Genomic DNA, 19,270 nt, shown 5'->3' on the forward strand with positions numbered 1-19,270 from the left:
TTAGAGGGGAACTTGTAAATGAAATCACGCTCAACACTTTTCTGTGCCCCCCCACTCCATTTGACTATATCCTTGATACGAACATGGCAGGAATTACATCTTTAAAAATTCAATATCTGCATGGTCACTTATATTTGGGTGCTTTTAAATGCCCATCGGAGAGTTAATTTTTAAATCGGGGGCCCTAATTAAATAGCTATCTGGAAAGGTATATAACAAGAAAAATGATGATTTCTTTTTTTAATGATAAAAATGTGTCAGCAGTGCTTTTCACTCTAATCTGATAATCACTCTGAATTATTACCGCCTTCTGACCTTAGGGGCCTACATGTTTTCTGTTTAATCTAATTTCGTATGTCAATAGATTATATAATTGAAAATCACAATCATAACCCGTAACATGACGTATGTAGGTCATATCAGGAACATTTACAATCGTAAAATCAATAGCTCATTTTGTGGGTCTCGTCAGGTATTATATATGAAGGTGTTTGATTATACTTGATTATGAAACCTTGAACGTGCTGAAATTAATATGGTACCAATTCATCAAAACTAAATTTAGGAATTAGGCCTATAATCATGATAATGATTCAAACACCTAATTGTATAATAGGTGTAATTTTAAATACAGTGCATTTAAGACTTATTCTACAAATACACTTCTTCTTTTTCTATACTTCTTCTCCTTCTTCTTCATAATTTTGATTAGCATACAGACGCAACCAATTTTAGTCATATACTTTACCCTGTTGTATAGGTCTACTATATTCATGACTAATACTTTTAGTTGGAAACAGACAATGAATATTCTGACACATAATTATAACCATTTACCGCCTTTGTCTTATCAAACTTTGGACTATTACAATATGATTTAGGTGTGCCAATGAACTAGTATTAGATCATAACAGCACATTAATGCAGGTGGAATGTTTACTATTTCTTTTGACACCAACAAATTACATTATCATCTATTCATTGTTCTGATTCAAATGACGTATCACAAGGAATTTACCTTATTGAAGAAAGCTCGCTTTCCGCTTGAGAATTCCCACGAAACGACACGGACCCGTGGAGAAAAGTCGGGGGTATGACAACGGGTGCTGGCTGGCCCCGCTGCCGTAATTCAAGCGATGCCTGGCCTTGGGTGACGTCGTTGTCGTCGCACTGCGATAGTCGACGCTCCCACCGTTCAATACGCCTGCGTAGGTAGAAGTAAATAGACAGAATTTGTGTTGAGGTGAGGCCTTTTGATCCGATAGTGCTCTATTCGGGGGGGGGGGCTGGTAGGAACCTGTAAACGGTTGGGAGATTTGATCTCTTTGTGAGAGAAACTAATAAATCATGAGCATGGATGCGAACAAAGAAAAAAGCCGCCGACATATCGCAACACAAATAATTCAAAAGCACATTGAATGCTGAGCGCAATGAAAGAATGTAAATAATAGATATCTGAGGACCTACTTGGAGCCGGGATAAGCAAGAGATTAAAATAATGAAGAGGAAATGTTTCCATCAATAGACATTCAAGTGTATATGTTTTCCCTCTGTAATTTGACAAGATATAGTCGAAATATTGAATGAGACATAAATCACAGCAGGGAAAATGAAAATGTGGATGGGAGAGAATACACTGCAAAAACTCCGGTGTTGATTTAACACCATGCAGCCCGGAATCTGTGTATGTCCACACCAGAGAAGCATTGAAACAACACCAGTTTGGAATCAAACCGATGCTCTAATTGGCGTTGTGTCACCTCTCTGGGTGTTGTTTAACACTTCTCTTGTGTGGACATGATATAGATTCCGGGTCCGTGTTAAAGCAACACCGGAGTGTTTGCAGTGTATCTCTATTATCCACAAGTCGGACCGACTGGAAATTCCTAGGGTGATTCGCAGCATGTTGCTGGGAATGAGTTTTCATGTTTAAATGAAGTTTGTTTTCTTGTTTTCAAAATGAACTCTCTCTAAATTTCCCGGGGGGGGGGCACTTACATTGGCGAGTGGATACCATGCGCGACCAAAAAAACACGTAAAAAGGATGTCTTTTTCACGATAGGGCACGTTACGTACGTAACGTGATAAGGGTGTCAAAAACACAAAAATAATGAAAAAAGGGTATCTATTTCGCTAGGAAAATTACGTGTTTAGGGTCGAATTTGCGGGGATGATAAAACAAAATTAATATGTTTTATAAAGGATGTCCTTTTTGCCCTTAAACTTCGTGTTTAGAGTCCGATTTGCGCGAGGTCTAGAAGGTGGGGTCGCCACTAAACCAAATAAGGTATAAAGCCGACGACCGAAGGAAAACATTCTGTTCTTGTTTAGGGGTTCATTTCAGGGAATATTTGCCAAGAGTATCGTTTTGTTTCCAATACTTGTTAAGGGTAGGGTTTCACACGCCAATACTTGTTAAGGGGTGCATTTTCAGAATATGGAAATTACGTGTTTAGGGTGCTTTTCGAGACCCCGTGGTCGCGCATGGTATCCACTCGTGAATGGAAGTGGCCCCCCGGGCTAAATTTGAAAAAAAAATAACATGTCCATTTGGCCACAAAATGAGTCCAGGAATAACGACACGTTTGAAGTGAAATGTATCAACATTTGAAAGTTTGGAGGAGTGACGACCTCTTCCAAATGTTATATCCGACCTTACAAAAAACTGAATCCAAAGTGTTGGGTCGAACCATTTAAAGGAAACCAAACCCCCAAAGAGAAGCAATCTTATTGGAAAAAGTAAAATGAGAGGAACAATTTACAAAAAAGTTTCATCAAAATCGGTTCTGAAATAAGCAAGTTATGGGCGTTTAAAAAGTCCTGTACTTTCTATGGGGATCCTCAAATTGGAAAATGTGCTTCAAAATGGCTGATTTTGTAGACAACTCTCCATTTGTTTTGTACACAAATTTTCAGATTTTCCCGTTTATTTCTGAGCGGTGTTGGCTCAGTCGGTAACGCGTCTGCCCGTCGAACCAAAGATCGTGGGTTCGAGTCCACCCCGGGCGGATGACTGAAGCCAGTGCGTTGTGTGTAAACGTCTCTCCCATGTTTCATAGATGCAGGCTATGTTACAATGGAAAACACTCCGTCCCTCGGATAGGACGTTAAATGTAGAGGAGAGTCACCACCTTTGCACGTTAAGAACCCACTGCACTATTCGTATAAGAGTAGGGGGTAACCCCGTGTAGTGGTGCACCTGCATTCCCCCCAATCAGTTATATCGGGAGGAGAGACCTGCGGGTCATAGTGATTCAGTTCGCTTTTCGCCTCCCAGGCACAGTGACGCCAAACAAATAATAATAATAATAATCTTCTTCTGACCTTGACATATGTGTTGTGAATTATATTTTCCCATGACATAATTATGTAGTGCTCAGGAGGCAAGATGCAATTTGAAAGATGAGGAAAATATGCAAATTTGTGTGCAAAGCAAATGGAGAGTTGTCCACAAAATCGGTCATTTTGAAGCACGTTTGCCAAATTGAGGATCCCCAAAGAAAGTAAAACATGACTTTTCAAACTCCCATAACTTGCTTATTTCATCACCAATTTTTGATGAAACTTGTTTCAAGTTGTTCCTCTCATTTTACTCTTTCCTATAAGAGTGCTTCTCCTTTCAAGTGGTATATACAACATTTATAATTAAAAAAAAGAGGGTGACTCCTCCAACCTTTCAAATATTTATTTAAGATTTCAATTTTAGAGTCTGCATTTTATCCCGAGTTAAAGGGCAAAAATATTTTTAAAAAATAGAAAGGATTTATATTCGGGATGGGTTGCTTGAGACAACCTGATGGGCTTATGCATAGTCATTGGTTTTAAACTCATGCACGCGCGGAATAAAAAAAATGCGCGAAAAGAATTTTAGCACTTGTACTTATCTGTAGGCTATGCCTAAAAGTGACAAGATTAGGGGCGTCCGAGCCCAATTATGCCACAAAAACCCACTGAGCAATGGGAACAGACCCATGCAGTATCCCAGCTAATAGGCCTACCCACATTAAAGTCTGTAAACTGCAAAAACTCCGGTGTTGATTTAACACCAGCCCTGGAATCTATATGTCCACACCAGAGATGTGTTAAATAACGCCAGTTCGTTTTGGTCTAACACCGGAAAGGTATTATAAAACACCAATGTATTAAAACAGCATCGGTTTGATTCCAAACTGGTGTTTTTTCAATACTTCTCTGGTGTGGACATATAACGATTCCGGGCTGACGGTGTTAAATCAACACCGGAATTTTTGCAGTGTAAGGGATTTATCAACTGGTTGCATGATATTACACTGTAAAAAATGAAGTGCTAATTTAGCACTTTCAGTGCTTGTATAGTGAGTAGTGACTGCACTACGAGTGCTGATTTTCTAGTTCAAATTTAAACTAGAAATTCAGCACTCGTAGTGCAGTCACTATACAAGCACTGATAGCGCTGAATTAGCACTTAATTTTTTACAGTGTAATATCATGCAACCAGTTGATAAATTCCTTACACTGCAAAAATTCCGGTGTTGATTTAGCACCGTCAGCCCGGATTCGATATATGTCCACCCCAGAGATTTGTCTGACCATGAAAACAAATGACACTGAATGTGATAACATTTTCAACGTGTCAGTGCACGAGTGTTTCACTTTAACAATTAATGTTGTATGTTTATATTTTACATCCTGACTGACGTCACCAATCAGGAAACCGTGCCACTTTTCATCTACATTTGTCGTCTAACATTTTTTTTTTTTGGGGGGGGGCAGAACACAGGTGTCTGACAGTCCCTATGGTAATTATCAGATGCAACTTGTCAGTGCTGGAAACTTTTATGAAACGCTTCCAAGAAAGTTCTCGTCCTGAATCGTCAAGTCAATGCGAGAAAGTCCGCAACGCCAGCAAAAAAAGGATAACTCTTATCAAAATATGCAACCAGTTTGCAACATATATAAAAATAACGTTTTATTTACCCAGGGTAGCCACTTCAGTAAGGAAACTGCTCTACCAGCGGGCCCTGCATAACATAACATGTTATCATGCATGTAAGTCTAAGTCAAGCCCAATAAATCCCTTCCCCAAGAATAATCTAATAATCTAGCTTAAAGCCATATTATTATGTTATGAAAAAATCAAATGTCATATCATATACATATATAGGAAACGAAATTAGTTATGACTTCCTTGGCATGCAAATTTTCATACGATGACCTCGTACTGTTACGCAAAGTAATGCAACCCGTCAAAATCAAATGACGTAAGTTCGTTAGTATTATTTCACCCCATTTCATGGGGTGGTTCAATGTGGCCACCTTTTGACACGCACCGCCCACCCCCTCCCCGACCCAAATCTGCATATTCCCATTTTTCCTCCCATCACTCTTTCAAATCAGTGGCGCAATGAGCCAAAAGTTTTTAGGGGGCCAGATATGACAGTCGTGAGCGAACGGAGCGAGCGAACATAAATTCCTACATTTTTAATACCAAAATCCAATTTTGTTTTAGATTTTTACATAGTATTCAGAAAATAAAATCATATTTCACCCTTCTCTCGACTTCTTCTTTCCTTTTCTCTTTTTTTTTTCTTGGTAATGTAAAACGCAAGTGCACTTATCTGTGCGCCACTGTTTCAACCGGTCTTTTGATGGGTGACTTTTTGCCCAGTCTTCACCGATGATGGCCTAGTGGTTAGCTACCCTAACCCCCTCCCCATGAATGGTAGACCCTGGGTTCAAAGCACTTCTCCAAGTCATATCAACTACATACAAACTTGGGCTCGTATCCCATAAACGAGATAAGCATGCTTACGTCAAAAATCTAAGCATTTTGTCTTGTTTTCTCTCTTTGACAAAATTATTAGCCAAAACGCGTATTCCATAAAGAATTGGCTAAGAATTTTGTCTCAGAATTTGGCTAAAAGTTTTTGCGCGACTCACATAGATATAGGATGAATGGCTAAGTAACTTTTCTTAAAACTGCAGTGTGTATTCCATAAATTCAACATAGCTAAGAAATTTGCCCTAACTTTAAGACAGTTGTGAGTTGTCATAATTGTTTTAGTTTCAAGGCAATCTCTGCCCATGCCTTTTCTTTATCCTGAAACGTGATACGTGAATTTATAAGTTATTTTCACTCCTTCAGTGAATTTGGCCATCCTTTATCTCAGCCTCCATCTTGATATTTGTAATGATGCGATAACGCATAAACTGTTTACCGCGGAGCAGCTGTTACGTTGGTGACAAAAGTTGCGTGACGTTGCAATTTTCTCAAGACGTCATAGAATTTGAGACTTTAGCTATAACCATATCGTCTGACTTGAGACAAATGTCTTAAAGTATACGAAATATCGTTAGGGGATATTTCTTAGACAAGCAAAATGCTAAGACAAATTGCTCAAACTTAAGCAAAAAGCTTATCTCGTTTATGGAATACGGGCCACTAGCGTACCTAAGGGGGGCAGACTGCCCCCCCTTGACGAGTCACAACTGATGCACGGGACGTACCCCTGCCCCCTGACGAGTCACAATATTGATCAAGGGCAGGCGCGCCGGAACACTTTCAGTTTTGGGGGGGCAAAATCCCGAAGGGGGCACAATATTTTTGACAGTGTGAGATACCGAAGCGATCGAGCGGGAGAGGCTGTGGGACCCCCCCCCCCCCGTAAGGACTTTGTGTAAAAATGGAGTATAAAAGTTGCGTTTCTAAGAGCATTCAACAAGTTCAAAAATAAATTTCTTGAGAATTAAACAGTCTTGGAGTTCTTTTTGCTCCTTCTGTTTCCTCCCTTCTGACCCAGACTGGTGTTTCTTCATGATCAGGGTCGCAGTTCCAGCAAATTACGAGCCTTATTGCAAACGAAATTGTTTCAAAACAATGTAATATAGGCCTTTTAAAGACTTTAAGATGACAAACATGACCGTACGCAGCCGGGGGCCGCCGATCGAGAGGGCAAAATTCACCAAAAGTGTGCACGAAATCCTTCAATTTTATTTTAGAAAATTTTAAAGTTCCCCATCACAAACCCCCTCGCTCATAAGTTTCTTCGAAAATTTAGGTCTTGCAGCCCCACCCACTCCCGGATTTTTTTTTATTTTTGCAAACGTCCATGAATAACAAAAGCTGGGATGAACCAGAGAACATAGCTGCCATCACGATCTGATTAGTAACAGGTAATGGGAAGAAGTTTTGGAATCTAAAATACATAAGTGCTATATCATATGAGCGGAAATAGTATTAGACAAAACGCCTTCCAATCATGCCAATGAAAAGGACTAGGGGAAAATACGGGGCTGTGAAAATATCTTAAGATTTTTTTTATAGTGGAGCAGTACTGTAACGCTTGTTTTTTCTTTTATATTCTTTATTTACATTTTATTCATATCTCGGATAATATGAGTCCGGTCAAGAAGACACTTTCACGGATGATTTTTTTTTCATGGCTAAACATTATCTCAACACATGATTATTCTGCGTGTAATTTTCTGATAACATGTCTATATTGAGTTGAAATTACCTTGGTATTTTCTTTAGGGCACTGACTTGTTAGCACTGTACTAACTCAATTTATATATAGTTGAAAATGAAATAATTGAAACAAGTTTCTCCAGATGTTATGGTTTCTGGGCTTGACAGCTATGACATAGATTCCATATGTTGCTCGATCTTGTTCATGCGCGTTTGTGATATCGGGTCCGGTCTGAGCGTTTCTGGGCGACCGCGCGTTTGTTATAGACGACACAGCCAGCATCATAGAGTTATAAACCTAATTATTGGTGGACCACTATCAATTTTCCATTCACTTTTAGTCTGAAATGTATTCATTAAATGGTTAAACGTTATCACACAGTAATAAGATGGAAAAGGGGCTTATCAAAAGTATGTTTCACAGAGGAACTGTTCGTCAAAAGACGCGAGACTTTTTATGATAATGTATTTGCCCCGTCAGGGGCAAAAAATTTTCATTTTTGACAATGGAAATGACAATTTTCAGGCAGAAAAGTGCCTTTGTTTACTTTTGTCCTTATATAATTTATAATTTTTCTACTTTCTGGGGGGCACATTGGGGGGGCAAAATCTCGTTTTGCCCCCCCCCACAATTTTATTTGGGGGGGCAAGTGCCCCCCCTGCCCCCCCCGCTTCCGGCGCCCTTGATCAAGGGGACATGCCCCCCCCCTTTGAGAAGTAAAATGAATAATTTGTAAAGTAAAAATGCAATGAAAACAGACGTGTGCCCCCTCTTTTGAACTTGAAGACATTTTTTTGCTTGTCAATTTTTTTCAAGGACGAAATAAAAACTTTGCCCCCCCCCCCTTTGGGAAAATCCTGGGTTCGCCGCTGATACGGGCCCTGCTGGACCTTCCGCTTTCTGGGATGCACTTCATTGTATTGATTTGAGAGGGGTAATAAAATGAAGGGCATATATCTTGTACAAATAGTTTCATATCTGAAGCCCTGAAGTTGCTACATGGCTCAATAAAACGCTGCGATTATCTTCGTATTTCCCATCTCACTGTTTGGTCATATTGATATTCGACAATATCTAGACACAAGACATGAGCTGAGGCTTTGCCACAGGCCTTGACAGAATAATTATTTCATCACCGAAATCATAAAACGAAACACCACAGACTGTCTGCAATAATTTAAAACCTATGATATAGTTAACTTCTGCACTTGTCAAATTTGACTTCGCAGTTTCTAACAGACCCAGTCATAATAGTATCACACCTTTTTATCTGCCAGAAATAATATTCTCACACAAATTAAGCAAAGAAAACGTCTGCGGTATGCAAGAAAATTCGCTTGTCACACAACAGGTATGTCAAATATGGCCTTATTCAAGACATAAACGCTAATTACTATAGAAAATTGTTATTTTCTCTTTAAATTTCGATTTGTTTCGCGTTCGAGTCATTATATATTTATCTTCACGTTTATTCAATAAATATCACTATGACTTCTTCTCACGAGGAAATATACGACCTCTAGATCTCAATTAGGCCTATATGAGGGCTAACGTGAATTTCTGCAAACGATAAATATTGCAACTACTTACCAGTTGGTCTGAATAAAAGACTAGCCAATGCCAAAACCAAGTGTTCCATATCGCACACTATTGTCAAAAGTGGGATTTATTTTTCTCGAGTGACAAACTCTTTTTCGTTCCTATCTGCTGGTATTTCATTCATTGAAAACAGCCGCACAAGGTTGTTCATGTTTTCCTAACTTTTCAAGTGAGAAGTTGCTTTGAATTTTTGTGTTTAACTTTCCGAACCTTCTTTTATTGCAATATTTGTGTGTGTTTGCGTGGGAGGACGAATTACCCTTTTTTTTACAAAGAATGTTTGATATTTTTCAACTTGCTGAATTTGTATTTCGTATCAAGTTACTCAAAACTTGGATAAAAATTAACTAAAAATTGTATTTGGAAAGCTTGTTCATGGCATGTATTTCGTGAATGCAAAGCCCAGCACTTTCTTTTATTCGCTGATGTTTTTACAAACTGTTTATTCTTCCATCAATCACTATTGAAATTCCTTCAAATATTAAGCAAAATTAGAAATTAAAATCTTTAGAGCACGTCTATTTGAACCGTGATTTGTTCAAATGTGGAAGAAAATATTTTCGCATTCCTATAGGATCCTAAATTCAATATGATAGAAACGTGGAAAGAAAGGAAGGAATGCGAAGGGGTGCGAATAACAACTATAAGAGGGAAGAGGAGAACACGGCGAAGAAGGAGGAGGAGGAGAAGAAGAAGGATAAGCAGAAGAAGAAGGAGGAGGAGGAGGAGGAGAAGGAGAACAACAAGAAGAAGAACGAGAAGAAGAAGAAAGAGAACAAGCAGTAGAAGAAAGGAAGACAGAAGATGAACAAAAACAAAGACAAGGAAAAAATAAGAATAAGGGGAGAAGAAGACGTAGAGGGTAAAAATAAAAATAGAATAAAATAATTATATGAAATTAAGAAGAGGGCAAAAATAAAAGAAACCAGATGAAAAGTAAACGATGATAAGAAAACGTGGGCTTCGAAGTACCAGATAAACAGGATCACGTGTTGCATCAAACTAGATTAGATACTACACTTTCTTTAATGCTATGGTGTTGAATTTTTTTTTAATATCTATATATCCTGAGCTATATGATACCAAAAATATGCAATAATTCATCTCCAGATAAGTTCATTTAGAAAAATTTAGAAATACCTTTTTACAAATCCTTCTTTGCTGCTGGTACTGGAAGATCCATCATCATCGTCGTCATCATCGTCCTGCTGGTCATCTGCTTGTTCATCAAATGCGGAGTCGTCGTGGAAGTCTTCGAGCGTCCGTGTCTTCTTAGGGTCGGTGGGTGATTCGTTTCTCAGACTACGGGGAGAAGAGGGATGCGATGTCGATGCGTTGTGGTGGGCTAGAGTTTTATCAAAGAACTTTTCTGTGGAAAACAACAGAGACATAACGTAGTTATGATTTTCATGTCGATATCCAAGTTGATTTTGTTTCTTGAAAACATATTGCCCATATTCCAATGAAGGAAGTCATTGAATAGATTTATAAATTACACATTAGGCTATTTGAATACATTTGTCATGCATTATACATGTTACACTGCAAAAACTCAGGTGTTGATTTAACACCAGCCTGGAATCTATATATGTCCACACCAGAGAGGTGTTAAACAACACTAGTTTCTTTTTTGGTCTAACACCAGATAGGTGTTAATACAACACCAGTTAGTAATAAAACAGCATCGTTTTGAATCCAAACTGCTGTTGTTTCAATACTTCTTTGGTGTGGACATATATAGATTCAGGGCTGGTGTTAAATCAACACCGGATATTTTGGAGTGTAATATCGTAATCAACTCTGCATTTTGAATATAATCTTATTGAAGTTCAGAAAACTGATACGGGAAATGCACATCGACCATGATGGCACAAAATGATTTGGAATATACATTCATTCCAATATACACTATTATGAAGGTTGTTGCTTGTTGATAAAACCCCGAACTTGTTGGGGTTTTGCAAATAAAATTGGCATCAAGGCATAACCATGGACCCTATTAAGTCAATGATACATTATAACCATCTAAAACAGTCCCAAGAAAACCAAGTTGAGAGAGTAGTTTTATACTTATTTTCACTCTTGATCGAATAACGTCGGTAATTTTGTCCCGGAGAGTGAAATATCACTCCAGCAGAACGTTTGATATTACTACTTAGCTTTTCTAAGTAGGGATTGATGGCTGGATTCTTGCTCCGGCCCTAAACACTGAACTTCTTCCTCTTATAAAGTTGCTACACGGGTCGTGTGGTCCAGTGGTTAGAGCATTGGACTCATAATTGCAAGGTTGTGAGTACGAATCCCAACTCTGCCATTGTCTCCACTTTGATAAAAAGGCCCAAGAGTGATATCTGTCGTCTATTACGTCAGCCACTATGACTGATTAACCTAGACGTAAAATGTTTCCAAGGTAATTGGTTATATACCAGCTTGGCGTTTACCAGCAAAAATGCTGTCCTGTCGAGTTCCTACGGGAGTTACCACAAACAGAATAAGCGGTGTTCTTTTTTTAATACGAAAACGAAGATGATTTAATTATCACAGCCGATAGACAGTGAATGATTATTTACAATAGAGAGCGTAATTATTTTTGTTGTTATTGTCGTTTCTCTCTAATGAATATTCATAAGATTCACGTCTGTCAATTGTGGTTTGTCGCTATGTAGTTCTGTACAATTCAAATCATACGTCATCATGGCGATACAAATGCAGAATATTGTATATTTGTCATGTTCATTGTTTTGTTTCCTTTTTCTTTTATTATGAAGAAAAATGCTTCAGTTATCATTCCCAGACAATTATGAACATTTGGGTGTTGTATGAGTTAATAAAATTGGATGTGCCCTGTTGGGGCTTCTTGCCCCAATTGTCTCTCCATAATTAAGCCACGACTTTAACCTAGGGTTTAATTTAACCCGAGTTCAGAATACGGGCCGTAAGGTTTAATTTTCTTCTGCAATCATACCATTCATAATACATTTATATAATGTAAACACAATATAAATTTGGTGATTATTATTTGTTGGGGCACAGATCACTCTTCGTGTACGCAATGAAAATAAAAATCCAAATTCAGCTTTACAACTGAAACATCAGCTCTTATACGGTAATAGGATTAATCCTTCATCCTTATTATTACCAATTTCGGCATTTTGGCGAAGGTCTGGGAGAATTTTCGCATGTTCTCGTTAGATTTCTTCACAATGCAGTGGCTATATAGGCATCTTCACAATACACCTGATATAAGAGCATTAACTTGCAGAGAGAAGTAGTTCTCATCGCAGTGAAGGCCCGAGTGTAGGCCTAGAATATCGCCAAATATTTTTTCCCTGTGATGTTGTTTTTAATTGAAAAAGGTGGTTCCTCCAAAATGAACAATATAAAAGCATTGAAAGATAAAAAAGGGAAAAATATAAAGCTCTTTTTTTATCGTATTACGACTTACGAGCATGCACTGCCATGGTTGTCACCATTATCAGTTCCAATCATCATCATTGTCATTATTATATCCAATTAGTTCATACACTCACACCATTATCATCATCACCGTCATCATCAAAATATTCGACATCGCCATTACCATCATCACCATCGTAATCACCATCATTTGCATAATGGAAATCCATAATAATCAAAATCATCCTCGTCAGTATTTTCACTAGATACACACGTTCGATTCGAGGTTTTACAATAAATTTCACGGTCATCATTAAGGCTTAAGTCTTCAATCAGGTCATTCTCGTCATCATCGTAATTATCATCATCAACAACCATCATAACCATCATCATCATCGATATCACCACCATCAATCACTATCATTATCATAATCACCATCATGATCACCACCTTCATCATCATCATCACCATCATCATCCTCACCATCACCACCACCATCATCATCATCATAATGCATCATCATCATCACCATCATCATCCACACCATCACCACCACCACCATCATCATCATCATCATCATCATAATGCATCATCATCACCACCACCACAATCATCATCGATCACTATCATTATCATCATCATCGCCGCCATCATCATCATCATCATAATCACCACCACTAACATCATCATCATAATCACACCATCATCATCATCACCATCATAATCATCATCGCCGCCATCAATTCCCATCACCATAATCACCATCACCACCACCATCATCATCACCACCACCATTACCAACATCCTGCCCCACCTTCCTATAAGATGATAACATAATTAACCACAATTGTACACTCGGACAAACAGAAGTCAGTACCATGGAAGTGTCTATATGTGTTACCACCACCGTCATCACCAACACTATACGTAACAACCTTCGCCACCACTCCTGTCCGTTCTGGCTAAGTCTACGATTCCATATGATATGATATAACAACTAACAAGAATTCTGCGAGCAAATTCTTACTACTCCTCAGAAGTTGGGCCTACATTTTCTACAATTTGGCGATATTTCTGAGCTTACCGTGATTTTGATTAACGTCCACACCTATATCCATGGCAGTCTTACACCCCTCCCGTTCCGCACGCCCCTCTACCACTGGGGTTATTACCCCTCGAAAGGGAGTTCAACGCCTTGTTCATGGGTACGAGAACAACAACACATGCACGTTCTTGAGCGAGAAGTGAGAAAACCTCCTCGCGTGCAGGTGAAATATACAAACTCGGCTGCGCGCCAAACCAATTGTCTGCTAACAGTTGCATGCCGTGTTTGCATCCTCAATATTAAGGCTCATATCAGGAAAACGCTACGAACTTTCAAACTGGAGAATTAGAAAATGTAGTGATCCAACTCATAAGATTTTCATATCCAAATCAGGACAATCGAAGCTGTTTGAAAAACAATCGCAATAATTTCTCATATCTCTGGCAAACAAACACTCATATTGTCAATGTTGCATTCATGTATCTCCAAAATCATATCCTGTTTGCACAGACGGCAGCGGCTACCAATATACCAATATAATGCTTTATCTTTGGCATTTTTTTTCTACTAGCTCTTCACGATCTCAGGTCAGGAGTCATCATCTCTCGCATCTAACTTTTGAACTTGTCACCCGAGAAGAGGGATTTATGAAAAAACCCACTCTGCGCGTTCCACCAATCATGCCAATACTGTCACGTTCGCCATTATACATACTCAGCCATTCCAAAGTCAAAACACGGCCAATGTTCACGCGAGCCGTGAGGTTTCAACGAAATCTCTACCCTAAAATAAACGTCCCTCTTCAGAAAGTAAATTGTTTTGTCGTTATAAGTAAACGATTTCTTCCTATTTGTATATCAAATACAATTACACCTCTCGAAGCACACACCTCTGACACAAGGATCGGAAATAATTGTGTTTTGTTCGGTTGCTTCATATAAGTGAGGGCATATCTTTTGGACAAAATCTACTCGCTATATTATTTCGCTCTCTCGTCAACCGAGCCGTGAAATTAGTGAATACCTCCATCATGGATCAAACGATAAAAGTTAGATTTATAAGTACATACTGGCGGGCATATAGGATATAGAAAGTACATTTTAAAAGGGACTTTTGAAAGGATTCTACGAACATGCCCCCTTATAATCATGATAATAATCGCTTGTGAAATATGGCCGAGTTATTTAAAAGGGGTCAGATATATGAATCAAGGTGGGGTGGCCGAGGGATAAAACGCTGATTGTTGTCCCAACGCCGCGGTGAACACTGGAACCGATTTTGTACGAAATACTCCTTTCAAAATTTTTGACAGCTCTTTTCATTCAATCTCGTGAACTCGGTGGAAAGTACATAGAATTCAAAAGCTCCGATAAGCCCCTCTTTTAACATGTTACACGGGATAGGGATTAGATCAAGCAGCAAATGTAGAGGAAAGGTGATGCACGTATGTATCCACAGTCCACTTGTTCACTGCAACCATCCTGCCTGTGGGGAATCTATAGGTAGGACTATGGTATGCCAATGCTGTACACAGCACACACTTTAAAAAAATCATTAAAATAACACTTTTGTGACCAACATTACTAATTTCCAAACAGTTGGAATTTATTTTTCATTAGTAGCTAGGAAGTAATTTTTGTGTTCACCGGAGCGCTCGAAAACTTGAATTTTGGGCATATGTTTGTGTACGACCTCTATTGGTGGAAAGTGATATGGTAATAAAATTTTCATTTTTCAATCTCTATTTTTAATTTAGAAAAAATAATTTAAAGAACCAAATTTACTTAAGAGCCAAGTTATATGACGAATAGCTGTTATGAAAACAGACAGTTTAAAAAAATCAAGCATTTTTCCCATAGAAAAGGAGAAAAAAAGCCAAACATTGCTACCCTTATTTTGCCACACATAGAGGTGTAACTGAGAACAAGGTTATATCATAACCTTGTTCATTGAATGAGTGCCACAGTCCCCCGTTATGAAAACGTTCATTATATTTCAAATAGCATCTTGCCTCCTTCTGAGCACAACATATGTCATGGGAAAATATGAATGGCACCACATATGTCAGGGACAGGGGAAGATAATGTGAAATATGTAAAATAAAGGGGAAAATCTGAAAATGTGTGTACAAAACAAATGGAGAGTTGTCCACAAAATCAACCATTTTGTAGCACGTTTGCCAATTTGAGAATCCACATAGAAACTACAAGACCTTTCAAACGTCTATAACTTGCTTATTTCATAACTGATTTTGATGAAACTTGGTTTGAATTGTTCCTCTTATTTTACTCTTTCCAATAAAATTGCTTCTCTTCCTGGGTTTTGGTTTCCTTTAATATCAAAGTGACCGTGACATCAGTGACAAGATTGGTTCTTCTTCCAAAATAATCTTGTAAAAAGAATGATTAAACATAATATTTGACGCCCTAGAGACTTTTCTTTGATCCAGTTCTTTTGCAAAATGTACTACACTCTCAAAATGTTGGGTCACGTATATACTGTCCACACAACAACTGGTTAACAAAATTATCCAACTCTTGGTAGTTTTCAATGTGTAGTTTTCACACAAAGCACACATTATTGGTTTAAAACTACCCAGCATTGGATAAAATTTTAACCAATTTATTGTTATGTGGACAGTAGCCTATGTCGCCGAACATTTTAAGAGTGTATGAAAAACATGAAGATTATCAGATATTCTACTTGTTCGTGGCGTCCGCTCAATATTGCACACTGACACTATACGTCCTTTTTTAATCAGTTTTTGTGTGTAGTAAAATATGACTCGAAATAGAGTCAACTGAGAGTTTATCGTGACTCGTTTTCATAGCAACCTCCACTCAGAATTGACTCAATTCTCAGCTGATGCCTCATTTTTTCAGAATCCGAAAATGTTGACTCCTAGTTGTCTCCATTCCGAGTCAGATTTGACGCCATGGAAATATGAGTGACGAAATTATACTTCCAAGTTGACGGGCCGAGCCTGTAACATGTACACTGCAAAAACTCAGGTGTTGATTTAACACCAGCCCTGAATCTATATTATGTCCACACCAGAGAAGTGTTAAACAACACCAGTTTGTTTTTGGTCGAACACCAGATATGTGTCACCATTAAGTATTAAAACAGCATCGGCTTGATTCCAAACTGCTTCTCTGGTGTGGCCATATAGATTCCAGGCTGGTGTTAAATCAACACCAGAGTTTTTACAGTGTAACCTACCTATGTGATCAAGGATTTATGTAAGCATTCCAAGGCTTTTCCAATCAATAAATGTTTCTGTTTATACAGTACCCCGGTATTGATTCGTGTAGAAAATGGATGAATAGGGGGAAGGGATGAGAATAGTTCCATTTAACTTTATGAAGGCTATAAGTATAGACATAAGCGACTAAAGTTGAGAGGGAGCGTAAATATATTTACCCCTGTGTCGTGTAGCCAAATTGAGATACAACAAATTCATCTACACCTGTGTAGTGGATATAACTACACTAATTTACAAGCTATATTAAATAGTCTATATGAGGGGCACTGCAATTACCAAGTAGACATCATAATTGTCGTCCATGAATTTTTCAAACAGGACCCTACAATTCCGATTTCAGAGTATACCCTATAAACTAGCATTTTTTCATTTTTTTTCATGCCAGCTGACAACTAATTCGATCACGATACAATTTGTAATTTTCTCTTCCACTCCGTGATTTCCTCGCGCCCCCATCCTGCCGTCCCCCCCCCGATATGCTTTGGATCGACTAATTGAAAAAAAAAACACAATCACTACTGCGGAATAGGGTGCTCTATTCTCATGTAAATCTTGGTAGATTATAGTGCGCCATTGAATATGCAACTAGATAGTCGGCGCATAATAAATGCTATGTCAATTCAATGCAATTCAAGACTTTATTCCAGACACAACTGAATAAGCAGAGGTCCATACAAACAAATAAACAAAGAATATATATGTATGAAGTGTAGAACAAGGTATAAAATAATCAAACTAAAATGATACTAGAAATTAACGATGAATACACAAATTAAACGAAATGACAGCAATGTATATAAAAGGTTAAATGGAAATATTTACAAATGGCAATATGAGTAAACTGTTTCAATAAAAGACAAATAATATTTTAGTAGATCAAGACTCATGACTCTGCCATTAAATTGTTATACCAATTTTATTGTTATTGTTGTTATTGATGCTATTATCATTATCAACATCATCATCAAGGGAAGATTGTCATTATCATTATCTTATCATTACCATTATTATCATTATTATCATTATTATTATTATTGATAATAATAATATTATTATTAATACTATTATCATCACCATCATCATCATAGTTATTATTATTATCATTATTATTATCATTTAAGTATATTTCATTGTCTTGCATCACTATCTCTTGTATTATTACTATTTGTTTTTAATTTCCTTTCGTCACCACTAAATGGAGCGAGCGTGTGACCCATTAATTAATCAGAGATGGCGATGCCGGTTGTGATATTGAACGTATAAATATTTGTAAGCAAGCAACAGCTAGAGGACTGAAAGTCTAAATTCTTATCCGAGGGATCTGGAAACGAGTTCTATTAATCACAATAACTCGTTGACGAGTTAAGTGTTTGAGTCTTGATTATTGTAACTTGTAAGTAATTGTTATACACCCATTTTATGCGCCTAATTTTATACTTTAAAAGGTACTTGACTGAACGACACAATTCCCAATTCAAATTCCCGTCCTCTCGAAGTTCTACAGAAAATACTGTGGCCCAACAATGAAGGTATGGGACTCTGGTAATTATCTATTCCAGGCCTATACAATAAAATCATTCACATCTATCTCAACAGAAAATGTATAGATACACCATACCAAAGCTTTTTAAGTTTGCAACATTACCCTTTTTACAAAAAAATCACAATAGCCACAACAATTAATGTACTTACCAAAATATATGCGCAGAATATATTTCATGCTACCAAAATGCTACTCTGTATACGCACACTCCTCCTCTGACTTGTGTATGTGTATAAATCATGTTCTCGCTGAAAAATTGATCTTCCACTAACTCATCAAAATATGCTGCACTTCCGTTAATATCCAGGTTTCCTGCTGATACCATTAAAAACAATAAACACAAACAAGGAAACAGCGTACTTACTGAATAATTGTATACGTCTCTGAAAAAGGCAAATAGACAAGGACTAAATTGATTACAAGCTTTCTGCTGTAACTGTAACGATAATGGCTCGCCAGTATTCGTTCCCCACACAATAAACCAACGAGCTGTTATGCTTCAGACCCGAAGAAGATTCACGGAAGGGAATAATAGACACTTTCACTTATAAGAGATATGTGGTCTGTGGTCTGGTTACGCGCGAGCGATTGGTATTGTGTCATCATCTTATTAGACAACAATCAATAAAAGAGGGGGGTCTATAGGGAAAGAAGGGGCTAGGTGGGGGCTTTAGTCCGAGGGTGGGGGAGTGCAAGGGCGGAAATCTCTCCCCACTGAGGTAGGGGCACCAGGGCTGGAAAATTTGACAAGCAAAAAAAAGTTATCTTTCAAAAAGTAACGTCATCTCGTCAAAAATACATGTTTTATTACGTTTTTGAATGATGTATTTCTTTCCATCATACAACACCATAAATAGTTGACATTGTGTCTCCCAACTATTTTGACTAGGGGGACGCGTCCCCCTGTCCCCCCCCCCCCGGATTTCCACCCATGGGGAGTGGGAAAAGAGGGAAAGGGAACTTTAGTTGCGTA

The 19,270-nt window shown here is 38.0% G+C and overlaps 1 protein-coding gene across 3 annotated transcripts in view; it reads right to left on the minus strand.

The window, feature by feature from the left end:
* Positions 1-18,851, minus strand: part of LOC121430264 — a 37,533-nt gene extending 18,682 nt beyond the window's left edge. The window contains exons 1-3 of one of the 3 annotated variants that reach the window (XM_041627542.1): positions 18,447-18,851; positions 10,188-10,416; positions 1,019-1,204 (exon numbers count right to left, since the gene is read on the minus strand). In XM_041627542.1, coding sequence (XP_041483476.1) covers positions 1,019-1,204; positions 10,188-10,416; positions 18,447-18,474 — 443 coding nt within the window. In that variant the 5' untranslated portion in view covers positions 18,475-18,851. Of the gene's footprint in view, positions 1-728; positions 1,205-10,187; positions 10,417-13,528; positions 14,107-18,446 lie in introns of those variants that run through there. The other 2 variants (XM_041627541.1, XR_005972011.1) reach the window with 2 other exon arrangements.
* Positions 18,852-19,270: the final 419 nt, after the last annotated feature.

The sequence above is a fragment of the Lytechinus variegatus genome, chromosome 16 (assembly GCF_018143015.1).
Source record: "Lytechinus variegatus isolate NC3 chromosome 16, Lvar_3.0, whole genome shotgun sequence".
Taxonomy (NCBI): domain Eukaryota; kingdom Metazoa; phylum Echinodermata; class Echinoidea; order Temnopleuroida; family Toxopneustidae; genus Lytechinus; species Lytechinus variegatus.